The sequence below is a fragment of the Hippocampus zosterae genome, chromosome 1 (genome assembly GCF_025434085.1).
Source record: "Hippocampus zosterae strain Florida chromosome 1, ASM2543408v3, whole genome shotgun sequence".
Classification (NCBI taxonomy): domain Eukaryota; kingdom Metazoa; phylum Chordata; class Actinopteri; order Syngnathiformes; family Syngnathidae; genus Hippocampus; species Hippocampus zosterae.
In genome coordinates, this window is record NC_067451.1 from 30,018,221 (window position 1) to 30,032,109 (window position 13,889).

Below are 13,889 nucleotides of genomic sequence, written 5' to 3' on the forward strand. Positions count from 1 at the left end.
AGGAGACGTTTGCCCCTACTAAATATGGCAGCGCTCGCTTCAATGCCCTCGTCGACTTCAGTTGTATTTCCTGTATGAAGGCGAAGCCGCCTTGCCAGCAGTATCTGTAACCTATGAACTCCCGAGTGTGCCAGACCAGTCCTCCGCCATATTGACTGTTGTCTTGACTGGAGGAGAGAGAGAACATTTTGTGGTCCGACAATAAACCTAAGTGTGCTCTTGGAATTCACGAAACTGGTACAAACTTGGACAAAGCGCTTTTCGGACCCCATCGCGATGGCAAGGAAGAAAAGCAAACAGCAAGGCGTCGCTCAGAAGGAGCTTGTACCCGGGCAGCAGACCGCACCAAAGAATGCAGTCTCTCCTGGCGATGCAACTGGCGGCGGCGGAGATGCTGGAGTGGAGAGGCTGACCATCAGGGCGAACCAGGCAAGCTACTTAACCATCTCACAATCAAGGCTGATTCGAACACGTCCAGACCCTTCTTGCCCAGCTACCATACAGTATGGATAACGAAAACAGCTCCTCCCAAAAAGCTGGATCGTATATTAAAATCATTTGACTGATTTAAACGCTATCGCATACGTGAACGCAATAATAGTGGATGGAACGTTAAGAGTCCGCCCAGCAATTCAAGCAAGCGTGTTTCATTTCAAGTAGCTGTGCTCCACTGCTGGGCATCGTGGTCATGCAAAGCCCATCTGGCCTGGCAGACAGGTGACATTGTGCTTCAGACAGGTCGTCCCCGTTTGCAACGTTAAACGCACAACAGACCCAACCGCCCCCGCTCGTGTTAGCCGCAAGGCTAGCCGTGCTATCGGCGGGCTAGCACGCAAACGTGCTTTACTACCTTCACTTTGCGGGCACTACAGAAAACGGCGGCTACCCAAGCTATGAGCTAATCAGGCTAGCTCGCGCGGATGCATAACGGCTTTGTAACAGCGTTGCTAACACTCGACATTTTCGTCGAGTCCGAAGCACCCACAGCCATTGTTTTTAATCCACCTTCACTTGCTGAAATGCATGATGCAAAAATATAGAACGAATGCAAAGTTGATGGGGAACAAGGAACCTAATAGTAAACATTCGTGATGGCACGCTTTAGACGAGACATCTGTCAACCTCACTCGCCTTACCTGGCACCACTGAACTTGGCCGCTTGCTAATCAGTACAGTAATTACATTTGAAGGCAACCATGGGAAAATAGAGTTATACTGTAGTTCGACTCCATGGAATAAACTTCTAATGATGTGTGTGTGTGTGTGTAAAACGGATTACTTTTATTTACATTTATGATAGGGCTGCTCAACAAATCTGATTCTTAAGCGGCATTTCACTGGGGCACAATGCAATTTTCAAATCTCAAAGTCTACAATTTTGAACATTCGGGGAAAAATGCTTCATTTTGATTGGTAAGATCTGTGTGTGTGTGAGACACATGTCGTAAATCGATGTATTTACCTGTTATAATTTATACAACAGAATAAATCCTGCGTGGCTCCACCTACATAGACCATCTTTTTGTTTAATTTCACACTGAGACTATACATTCTTATTTCTGTTTGGTGCCGTTCTTAGGCTCCAAAAGTTTCAAAAACATTGTTCGTAGATATGAGTGCCCCTGTGAGACCGATGTAGATGATCTGGCTCAGTGTTATGACGTATAACACACGGTGTGATTTTGACTGAATTTGCATTTAATCTGCTTTTTAATCATTCATTTTTCTGCAGACCGCACATCAGAATAGTATGGCAAAGATGCTTCTGTGCGGCGTTTGTATATTCTCCCCATGCTCGTGTAGGAGCATAAGCTTTGTCAAGTCAACATTTTCAGTATGTGGCTGACATGGTATGTGTACCTACTTTTGTGGCTAATTGGGGAATGTAAAGATTACTCTCCCTAAGTCATACAGCGATTCCAAGCCATAGTACTTAAGTATTTTGATGATTTAGATCATAAATAATAAATAATATAATTGCGGTAAGGAGTTATTACATCATAACATATGTAGTTTTACCTGCCATAATGTAGTACAAACATGATCTTCTTACTCAATTAAAAAAAAATAACCTATTCAGTGTTGGTTATAGTCAAATTTAAACAACTGTTAACTGCCAATATCTGGCAGCACACCCTGTTATTTCATGTTATGTCCTGTTTTGGTAATTATCCAAGAAAATGAAGTGTCCCATGTTGCAGTCTGACAGCTCCCCTAATTGTGTGCTATGAATTAAAATGGGTAACCTTTTTTGTTCTTAGCTGATGCATACCTGCTGCCTCCTGTGCCACCGGGAATTCAAGGACTTGGAGGCAAACGTTGTGAACGGCCTCCCCGGGGCACATGGCACCAAACTGGCTGACGCCGTGCCCGCACTCTCCCAGGCCTTATTGCGGGAGGCGCCAGGGCGTAAGCTGGCTGATTCGGTGCCTTCACTGTCCCAGTCCCTGCTGGGAGAGGTGCCTCTGTGGATATGTCAGGGCTGCTACAAGAGCGTGGAGGAGGAGGAGAGACGGAGTGCGCTGGAGCAGCCAACTGGGGTAAATACAAGTGCAGGGAACTGGCTGGTCCGTCTGGATCCTTTTTTCCCCCTCCAACTCCTTTGACATTGAAATGAAGCCTTATTGTATGTTTATCAAGGTGATCTAGTCTCTGTTGATCTTGCTTTTGTTTCTTTCTTGACTTAACCTCCAGTCAACCTCCAGAGTCAAAATTTCGTCTGTGACATTCACTGCCTTCCGACATGTTCATATTTCATGAAAAAAATATTCAGAATTATTAATTGATCATGCTTGTAACTCAAAACACCATTCATTCATTCATTCATCTTCTGAACCGCTTGATCCTCACTAAGGTCACGGGGGGTGTTGGAGCCTATCCCAGCTGTCTCCGGGCAGTAGGCGGGGGACACCCTGAATCGGTTGCTAGCCAATAGCAATAGGGCACACAGAGACGAACAACCATCCACGCTCACACTCACACCTCGAGACAATTTAGAGTGTTCAATCAGCCTGCCACGCATGTTTTTGGAATGTGGGAGGAAACCGGAGCACCCGGAGAAAACCCACGCAGGCCCGGGGAGAACATGCAAACTCCGCACAGGGAGCCCGGAGCTGGAATCGAACCCGGTACCTCTGCACTGTGACGCCGACTTGCTAACCACTGGACTACCGGGCCACCTCAAAACACCAGTGTCTCAAATTATTTGTACCCATTTTAATGAATTGAAATTCATTCATTCCGCCGATTAAAACAGATGCCTGCAAATTTAGTTTTTTAATTTAAGAAATTGCACCTTGTTAAATTGTATTTTCAAAAACCATCGAATGGTGGCATAATTACCGGTACATAAAATCAAAAAGGATTGTTGTTAAATTCAACACACATCGTGCTACTCATTCTCGCGTGTGCACCTTGGCCACTTGGGTCAGTATAAGACAGACCGGTCTATATTATCATACACGGAGCCAGAGGAGACAGCCCAACTCCTCAGCAGTAATATTAGTCACTTTTCTCAGATGATAAAGAATGTATGACTCTGAGGACAAGCAATGCGACTAACAGTTATTTTAACAATCAATTTATCTATCCATTATTTTGTCGATTAATCAATGTATGTGATTTAAAAAACCCCACCAACAACAGAAAAGTTTACATTTCCATCCCTTGATATAAATTAAGAGTTAAGAATATGCACAAAGGTTTACTACTGGTATGTTTCAGTGACTATTGTATGTATCCATTTGTTGCTGCACTGTTTGTGTTCAAAGCCCCATAGCTTAAAGGGCTAAAACACCCAGAAATATGCACAAATCAGTAGTAGCGTTGGTGTTTCCCATTATGTGTTAGCATTAGCATTAAGATAGTGGAGTGAAGGCTAACTAAATCTGACCCCTAACCATAAAGCCACTCAACAGTCAAGTTCAGTAATAAATGACTGACGTTGTAATAAAATGAAACTACGGTGAACTGAAATAGCGAGGTGCACACCCTGGTCTGGTTGCCAGCCAATCACAGGGCATGCATCGCCAAACAACCATTCAAACCCACAATCCCACCTTGGGACATTTTCGAGTGTTCCATTTGACTGCCATGCATGTTTTTGGGGCGTGGGAGGAAGTAATGGCCTATAATAGTCGCTCACTTCTTTTTGGAAATTAGAAGGGCAGTTTGCTGAAAGTAAAATGCAATTTTTACCATTCCAAACTGTCCAAATAAGTATTCAAGAAGTTGCACCGGTCTACAGTTTAAAAAAAGCACATTGTGGACTCACCGTTACCTCAGATAAAATGAACGAACGTACACACGTTTTTAGGAGATGATCAGTGTGTGTGCCTAGAAGGTGAGTCTCTTCACATTACTTGGTTATTTTCTGTGTACAGTCAGTCTTCTTTTATTAATGATAGCTACTTTATTTCACTTTTGTTCACAGCAGCAGAGAGGAAGACGCATTACATTAAATTTCTGGTTCTACGATCGTCATCACATTTCTCCTCATTCAAAGTACATCGAGTGCAAATCTTACTTCATTTTTCGAATTCCTGCAAGATTTGCTAAAGTCACCAATGATAAGCTCCAAGTTTCTACATTAATTTAGAAGCCCCCCCCCCCAAAATGTTGGTCGATAGTTGGAGTCCAAATTACACAAATTTGCAGGTTGTGCTGTAAATCTTCTGTCTGAATACGATTTTATTGTGTCAGTTTACTGCAGCCTTTTAACGTTTTTAGAAGTGTATGAAGTTTTTTTTGTTCAGCTTTTCTTGGCAGTTGCAAATGCTAAATATAGTTGAATGGGATGACTGTGGCAGAATCTCCTGTTATGACTCAAAAACAGTATTTGTTTGTTCGCCGAATCCACACATATTGAGTCACTAATAGTTTCATTACTTACTGTTGCTGCCAGGGATCAAATACAAGGCCTGCCATTAAATTATTGTGTTCGTGTGTGTGTGTTTTCTTATTGCAGGTACCATTGTCACACTCTTCCTCTTGTAAGTTCCAGGGCTGTGGGAATGGTTACCCAGAGCAAAGTACTGTGGATTGGGACCCGAGTTCCTTCCTGTCAGCCCACAAACTCTCTGGGCTGTGGAACTCAGCCCACTCCAACGGAGGGGAGCACTGCAGCCACAACGCCTCCTTACACCTACAGCAAGGTCTGTCGTCTCGTTTTACGACAACGAGCATCATCCAGCATTCAAACCACAGGCCTCAGGCCCTGTGAGGTTTGTTCAGGAGCTGTGAACGAGCTCTTAATACTCTGCAATATAGTTGCAATTCATTTTATGGCCTTGCTGAGGTGTTCATGATTCTAATATCCTTCATGAGGGAATATATGGCTTCAAAATGAATAAATTACCAGATTGCATTTCTGCAAAAACTGATGCACGTTGTGGATAGAGAGTGAAATATTCCAGTAAGTATAAAAGGAAGAGTTTATTTCAGGCAGCTTTGTGATTGCTTCTTCTTGTGTTCTCAGTTCTCTTCACTTTGTTGTACTAATCTGATGCGTCACTTGGGTTGTATTTTTAGACAAACTTGAAATTCTAACTGTACTGAATCTGATTGGAAACTCAACTACTTTATGCATCATTAGTTATCCGTGAAATGTTTTGACGTAATTATTTCTTTCTATTTAATTAATACTCTGCACCTCTCTTCATCTCTGTTAAATGCTTGACAGCATAAAGACAACAACTATTTGCGCTGATTGGCACTCTAAAGAGATAGTAACTGTATCCAATCACTGCGTAGCTAAAGGCAAGGGCAACATCTAAAAACATTGGAACACTGACATTGAAAAAGCGAGTTCCGAAGGATGAAATGAAGGATTTGAAAAATATTTTCAATTGCAATTCAGTTTTGCAACTTTCAAAACATACTCTCATCTGGCCTATACCTACCTACATTTGGAAGAGGGGGGGGGGGGGCATGTTCCTTTTTAGAAAAAAAAGGCAAATGTCAATGTGCTGCCGCTCATGCCTCACTCCCACGGTTTTGTGGAAATCAGTTAAAGTTGTTGTATTTTTTTTCTTTTGCTCCTGGCAGCATATCCTTCTTTGCAGGAGAATAATATTTACATAACAGTTGCCTATGACTAAAGAGCAGGGCATTGAAAATCAATATCACGTGAGGAAAAAAATGTGCAGTCTTTTCAGTCCTCGCCATCAGTTTTTTTTAAATTTTGCTGCATTTATTTTGTCTTTTTGACATGCAGGTATAACAACGGGATCGACCTGTCATGAGAAAAGAGGACTCCACGAAGCACCTGGAAAATCTGCTAAAACATCGGTAGCCAAAGTGTGCCCCTACAGTCACCCGCTGACCCAGAATTCCAGTGGCTCCACCGCTGGGACTCCCCTCTCTACCTCAGCTGACCTGTGCAAGACCACCCCCAAGCATTTCAAGAACGTGTGCCGTCGACCAACACCGCCAGGTGCGCCTTGCTTTTTGTACATGGGGATTCAGAGTGGAGTCTCTTCTCATTGAATCAAAATTCAAGCGTAAATAATGATAACAACAGTCAAAGTTGGAAGGTTGCATGTGCTTTCATTGTACAGTTCAGGATTTCGGGGAGGAAATGTGATTAATAAGTGGCAAAAAGATTACAAATTTACTTGGTCTTGGAACTCATTTTAATTGACAATTTTGTTTAAATCCTAAAGACTGGAGCATTACAATACATTTTGCTTTCAAGTTCTAGTCAGCATTTTTTGGTTTTACACTGGCTTGATTCTTTTGACATCTTTGTGACAAGTAAGATTGTCAAAGATGGGCCTCATTACATCTTCAATTGTTTGGTATTACATTTGCAGCTATTATATTATACCGTTGTATGACATTTAGGGATGTTAAAAAGGGAAATGTAATAGAGTTAGAACTGCCCTGGAGTATCTTGCGTTTCCACTGGATCATGCATTTGACAGTGTGATTTATGAAGATGCCTGACACAGCTATGCCAACGACCCTGGTCAACAAATGTTTACCTTTTTTTTTAAATCGGAGAGTCAAGTAAAGTTTGCAAGAGAGTTTGTTTGCGGTGATTCCGAATGTGCAGTCATGTATTCTTCAGCACATCAGGTGATCTTGATAGTGCAAATAATAATAAGAAGAATATGTAATATAATTAACAATATTCCGGAATATAGGGTTAGGATGAGCAACAAGTGGAATATGTTTTTGAAACATGATAGCTGTGAATTACAATGTATGCTAAAATACACATTGTACCATCTTTTATAGATCAAACTTAAAAACAAAAAACAATTAAACGGTCTGAAAAACCTGATTTGATAGAAAAAAAATAAGTAAAGACATGTTTTTTAAAATCAGCATCAAAATACATTTCGGCACACAAAAAGCCATCTCTGATTAAAATTTGCTGTTGAGTTCTGTTATTCATAAAAGGTTCCCTTTTAAGCAGGGGTGGCCGGATGCTCTCAAGGGGCACATTTTATTTTCAAATGGAAAGATGAACGAGCTCATTTGTTTAAAGGGGGGTGGAGGTAAAATATATGTTATATATGTTAAAGTGCAATTATAAATAGTTTCATTCAATGCATTTTTGTTTTTTTAATTCTATTTCTTATTCTTATTATAATTAAAAAATATTTATGAAAAGAAATACAATTGTTCAATGTATACATAAAAATTGCTCATGATTTAAAATTTCACATACAAATCCAGGTAAATTGTTAAATAAAATACAAATAATTATGAAAAGAAAAAGAGGAAATGCGTATTCCTAAAACTGATTTTAGGAAATCAATGCAACAAACATTACAGGAGTCTCAGTGCCAATTGGGCACACTGGCCATCGTTTTCCAAGGCTTAAGAGCAATTAAATGATTAATATAAAATCTGATTAATAGGTGGTTGTGCAATAATTGTGACATGACACCTGATTCTTCCAGGTGAAGCCTTCCACACCAGCGACCATCATCAACACACAGACTTGTCAGTACCCCCCAACAGTCCCACGGGCCTGTCTTCCCAGCATTCCTCCCTCCTGCCCCCAAAGCCGAATTCGGGACAACACAACCACATAACCTCTTCATCTGCCACCAGTGTCGCAGGCCACACACCTTTCTCCCCTCTGGTCCCAAACCTTCATGGGTCCACAACTAAAAGGGCTTCTCCTAGTCCGGATAGCCCGACATTAGTTCACAAGCCCAGTCCGTGCAAAAAATCCCACATTCCTGCTGTGAACACACAACACGGAAAATCGGGCACGTCACTGGCAGGCTGTAACCACCCATGTAATGGACACAGTACGGGAACGGTGGCTTCTACAAATGTGGGAAGCTTGTCAACTGGGGCCTGCAGGTCAGTACCTGTGAAGTAACTATCAGATTTGATTCAGATGATTGATTGGTGTCGATGTTTGTCTTGTTTTTTTTTCCTTGCAGGGACCAGGCATGTAAGGGGCACAAAATGACAAACGGGACGATGTGTGAGCCGTCACTAGAGTTAGAGGAAGTCGAGGATGAAGACAGCAGCTCTGAAAGGAGTTCCTGCGCCTCCTCTTCCACTAACCAGAAGGATGGGAAGTACTGCGACTGCTGTTACTGCGAATTCTTTGGACACAATGCGGTACAATTGATTGTTTGACACCATTTGTTTAGTAGGGCCTGACTGATTAATCAGCTGGTCGTTTTCATCGGCTGATATTTGCTCTTTAGGAAATTGTGAAAACTCAAATAATTCTCCCCAAAATAAAAAAAAATGGAATGTAGCTGATTTTTATTTATTCATTTATTTTTATGCACATCAACACATGACGACATACGACAAAGATGACATTCAATTACCCCTCACCACTGCCCAAAAAGGCCCATTATTTTTTTCTCTCTGTTGTCGCGTTAAATACTAACAGCCAAAGTACTATAAAAACACACAAATGCTCTGCATGTATTTTATATCTTTACTGTTCTAAGCTGGCGAAAAAAGAATCAAATTCAAATCAACATCATAATGTACTAGACTGCAAAGGCTCCACTTTTGGGGGAAAAAATAACTTGCTGCATTTATTTTTCAAAATCATTCAGCTCTACCTGTAACGCATTGAGGGACCAAAAAATAACTTCTTTTATTCATGATATATTTTTCAGTTTATTAGCCGATTAATCAGTTCTTGAAATTTTACTCCCGTAAATATTGCAATAGCCTAAGAAAATCCATATCAGTTGGGCCCTACTGCTTAGCACACAGGGATTTTAGATTTCTTTTTCAAATCCTCACAAATCAGGAAAAGCTCATTTTGAAATCTTCATTCGGTCATAGCCTCCAGCTGCTCCCACCAGTCGAAATTACGCTGAGATCCGAGAGAAGCTCCGGTCGCGACTCACCCGACGCAAGGAGGAGCTGCCACAGCGCCAGGACTCTGAACTGACAGTGTCTGGTGCCATAGACAACAGGGATGTGGATGAATTGCTGGACTTCATTAACAGTTCTGAGCCCAAACCTGTAAACAGTGCCAAAGCGGCCAAAAGGGCTCGGCACAAACAAAAGAAGAAGGTATGCCAGTTAGAAAATGTTTTTTTAATTCCATTCCTAATATTGAATGTAATTAATTCATTGAAAGTAGAAAACAGTGTAACCTCAAATACAAACGTTCAAGTGATGGTAGTTGACCTCAAAATTGTTCTCATTCTCAAAAATGTGACGTTACTCAACAAACAGTAGAAAAACCTTTTAACAATTTATAAGAACTAGCTAACAAGTACTGTGTTGTTGTTCAATCTCATTATTTTGATCATATCTTGGTTCAGTTTTGTTCAGGAATTGCGACCTATTATATCACAGGTGTCAAACTCAGGGCCCTCGGGGCAGATCTGGCCCACCACATCATTTTATGTGGCCTGCGAAAGCAAATCATGGCAAAAAATGAGTTTGACATCCCATTATTACACCTATGATTCGTAGCGTTTTCAAATGTCCTGTTTGTTGGCAGGCTTTTACAATCATCTCCATGTTAGTTATTAGCCATAATGTTTTTGGCGACATGGAATATACATACGCTTTTGCTTGGTAAGATGGCTTTGTGGTTGTGATATGTACTAGATCAATACTTAATTCATTCTGTGAGAGAAATACAGTACAGAACTACTCATTACTGAGCATCCTTTAAACACTTAATGTTGCAATAAATTCAAAATCTGGTTCTATGGTCATCATCACATTTTGGCCCTGTTCTTGCATAATTTAATAGGACAAAGGAAAATCAAAACGAATTTAAGGAGTAGATGCTGACCATGCTGAAGTTCCATGAGATTGAGATGCCTGGACTGTTTGACCTGCAAGTTTTTTTTTTTTTTTGTGGGGGACTCGGCTTTGGGAGAATACTTTTCTCTGTATTTAACTAGAGTTGTCCTCTTCCGATCATGTAATCGGAAACCAGGACAGATCACCTGATTTTCAGCTGGTGGTATCGGCTGAAAAAGGTTTTGAATTTTCTTAATTTCTAAAGTCATGAATCTAATATTTCATTTGTTTACTTGAGTTGAAACACTGCTGACTTACAGCCATAAAAAATGTTATCATGTTGGGATACCTGTATTCGGGAAAAAAAAGAACACATTTGAACGTGCCTTTTTCTCTTCATAATGCATTGCTAAGGTGTCGGATCGAGATTTAGGTTCAAAACATTTTTATGTGTGATCGGTACATCCCGATTTTTAACAAGCCAAAATGAAGGTCCAAATGTTATGTCATCTAACATGCAGGCAGATCATGATGACAATGTTATTTTCAGTTCAACAGAAAATAAGTGCACTCATGATTAAGAACTTCAGATCTTTTCAACATGACAGATGATGATTTACCACCATGTCATGTGTATTTCAGGAAAAAGCGTTGCAGGGCAACGTGGGCGCTGCAGGCATTGAACCCGTTTCTAATCCATCAGAGTGTATGGACGAGCCCATGCCTGACACCGCCGAGACGTCACGCTTATTGGATTGGCCCCAGCTGGAACTCGAGCGGGTCAACAGTTTTCTCACCAGTCGGCTGGAAGAGATCAAAAACACCATCAAAGACTCAATTCGAGCGTCGTTTAGCATGTATGATCTTAATCTGGACGTCAATGACTTCCCGAAAAAGGCGGCCACTCTGGAGGGCAACCATTTATTGTCCCATCTGAACGGCTCCTCTGACATGCAGCAGATAGACCTCGACCTAGCCCCTCTTTCACTGGGAACCTTTAAGAACCATCTGGACCTGGTCAACGGATGGGAGGACACAAATAAGTCCTCGAATACTGCCTCCACAGCCACTGGGATCACGGCCGGGTCCAAGGATATCCAGCGCTTGAACACTACGCCAAGTCTCTCCAAGCTCATTCGAGTCCGCTCCCCGGAAAAAAGCACTTCTGACAATTTGCCACAGGTACCGTCCGAAGTTACAGTGAAAACAAAAGAGGACATCTCAGATCCAAAGAACAGCACAGTTGGGAATGGCGGTACAAAGTCAAAGAAGAGTAAAAAGCAGCAGCAACAGCAAAAACAGGAGCAGTCGTGTTTCGAGCACAATCCCAAGGTCACGGATTCAAGAGTGGCCGAAATCATTTGTAATGGCTCCAAAGCTACGCTCAAACAGCTTCAGCAAGGAGCAGACGGCCAGAAAAACGGCATGAAGAAAGCCGAAGACAGCAGATCATCCAGAAATGCAGCGGCCAACGGAGCAAACGTTGCCCCCCCGAATGCACACAAGGTTAAAGGTGACAGCGACGTACGGGCGGGGCGAGAGCGTGAACAGGATACTGAAAGCAAGACTCTTCATGCCCTTCCGGCAAATGGGCAGCATCAGGCACAATCCAAGGGGAAAAATAAGAAGAACAAGAGCAAGGGCGAAAAATCTGCGAGTGCTATTGGTGCGGGAGAATCTTGATATTGATATATTTGTACGCATGCCCTCACACTCTAAATTCTAATTCTTTTCATTTGATCTTTAGATGATGTCTTTCTTCCGAAAGATGTGGATCCTACGTCAATGGATGAAATCGATCGGGAAGTAGAATACTTTAAAAGGTAAATAGAGCACAACGGCAAATCTCAAAACATTGGAACCTTCAAAGTCGACTGAAAATCAGTCTGTCACTTAACTTTATGTATGTCCATCAATTGCAACTAAAAACATGTGTTTTAGGGTCGAATTGTTAACAAGTACAGTTCCAGACCACCGATGCAATCATTGATCTCCACAGTATAGAAATGTCTTATTTAAATACTCTCTATGTATTTTTTTTCGCATTTATTCACTTGATATTTTTGAAGGTTATAAACACACTTTTGAAATAATTCAAACACTACCTGTCAACACATGTAATATATAATGGCCTCCATAATTCTTGGCACCCTAGGTTAAGGTGTTTTCTTTAGCTGCTTAGAAAATCATTTTTTTCCCTAATAGTTTAAGACCAAAATTAAAAGAAGAGGACAAACCAACATTTAATTCAAGTGCAATTATTATTAATACATTTTAGGTTTATTACTTTGTGACAAAAGTTTTCCTTTCATTTCATTGTTAATGGTTGTGACAGCTCTTGAAACAGCACTCGGGAGATATACAGTACCTTATAAGACAAAATGTACTGTATTCTCACATTCGTGCTGATGAAATGCACGTGTAGCGTGTAGGCAGTGGGTGAAATCCAGTACTGCCTGTTTCATTCTTCTTCAACATTTATAACGTGCCGCATTTATAGCGTGCCGCCATCTTGCTGTTACACAAACCAACATAATGGGGATTTTAAACCAAAATGCAGTTACTAACGACTCGGGATCCCCCGCGAGAGCTGGAAGAAGTAGCTAGGGAGAGGGAAGTCTGGGCTTCCCTGCTAAAGCTGTTGCCCCCGCGACCCGGCCCCGGATAAGCGGTAGATGATGGATGGATGGATGGATGGATGGATGGCAGTTACTAACCTTACAAAACGAATCTGCGAAAAAGCAGGACCTGGAACCTGTGATGGAGGGGTTCACTGTAATCCTTAAAATGTCCACTGAAGCAGGCTACACACATCAATTCTTAGTATCGATTGATTCCATGGCTGATACTATACAAAAAGGATTCACGATGTGTCACCCCATCCCCTTTTGCGAGGAGGGGTTGGATGAATCACTCTCAAGACATCTCACACCGCGGTTAAGATAATCCATTCAAGACATATTATAATTGGGCCTTTGCTGACTTTGATCGGAAGGGGCACAGAAGTTTTAGAAGATTTACTCACATCAAAGGTATGCCACCCATGCTCATGGTTGGTTCCGCATTCAAGTTTTTCCAGAAAACTTAGTTGAACTCCAAATTGTAGGAAGCATTTGACTTTGGAGTTTTCTTTCTACTTTGAATTTAAAATTGAGTGTCATTTACAGGTGTCCACTTGATTCCCCCTTGCCTCTCCTCTGCTTGTCTAAATGCCTGTCATCTTTCTAGGTTCTGTCTTGACTCGGCAAAACAAACCCGCCAGAAGGTAGCGGTGAACTGGTCCAACTTCAGCCTCAAAAAAGTTCCCTCCAATGCAGCTCAATAACTGATGAGAGCCAGGAGATAAAACGTCACACTACAAACTCTTTCCATAGAGCTGTGTTTGGCCTGAGGCCTTCTCTCATTCCCTCTTTTCTTCTTGATGAGTAGAAGGACCTTATTCACAGCTCGTTCACAGGACTGACGTTCAACCGCTGGCTAGTCAGCCAGGGATCAATACAAGGCCAGCTCGACCCTTTGTTGCTGTTACGGCAGTGTTCACCAAGTGACAAGTCCAAAATGGGAAAACTAGTGTATTTGTCCACTGCATTCATGTGCTGACGTATGTAGTATGTAAACATTTACCTTACACGAAATAAATGTTTTTATCAGAAATCTTACATTTGAACGGCGTTAAACTTCTGGACCTT

General features: G+C 41.6%; 1 protein-coding gene across 2 annotated transcripts; it reads left to right on the top strand.

Moving 5' to 3' along the window:
- Positions 1 to 121: 121 nt before the first annotated feature.
- fam193b (family with sequence similarity 193 member B) lies at positions 122 to 13,857 on the top strand. Of its 2 annotated transcripts, none has more exons than XM_052073534.1 (10): positions 122 to 429; positions 2,262 to 2,540; positions 4,967 to 5,153; positions 6,215 to 6,433; positions 7,911 to 8,322; positions 8,406 to 8,589; positions 9,280 to 9,513; positions 10,843 to 11,866; positions 11,948 to 12,023; positions 13,429 to 13,857. In XM_052073534.1, exons 1-10 carry the CDS (start codon positions 277 to 279, stop codon positions 13,523 to 13,525), a joined length of 2,865 nt encoding a protein of 954 aa, XP_051929494.1. In that variant the 5' UTR covers positions 122 to 276; the 3' UTR covers positions 13,526 to 13,857. The 2 variants fall into 2 exon arrangements, with proteins under 2 accessions (XP_051929494.1, XP_051929502.1); XM_052073542.1 differs by having other exon boundaries at positions 4,997 to 5,153.
- The last annotated feature ends 32 nt before the right edge of the window (positions 13,858 to 13,889 follow it).

Coding starts and splice junctions, on each gene's coding strand:
- fam193b (XM_052073534.1), top strand. CDS start 277: ATGGCAAGGAAGAAAAGCAAACAGCAAGGCGTCGCTCAGAAGGAGCTT. Junction 2,541..4,966: donor CGCTGGAGCAGCCAACTGGG/GTAAATACAAGT, acceptor TTCTTATTGCAG/GTACCATTGTCACACTCTTC. Junction 12,024..13,428: donor GAAGTAGAATACTTTAAAAG/GTAAATAGAGCA, acceptor TCATCTTTCTAG/GTTCTGTCTTGACTCGGCAA.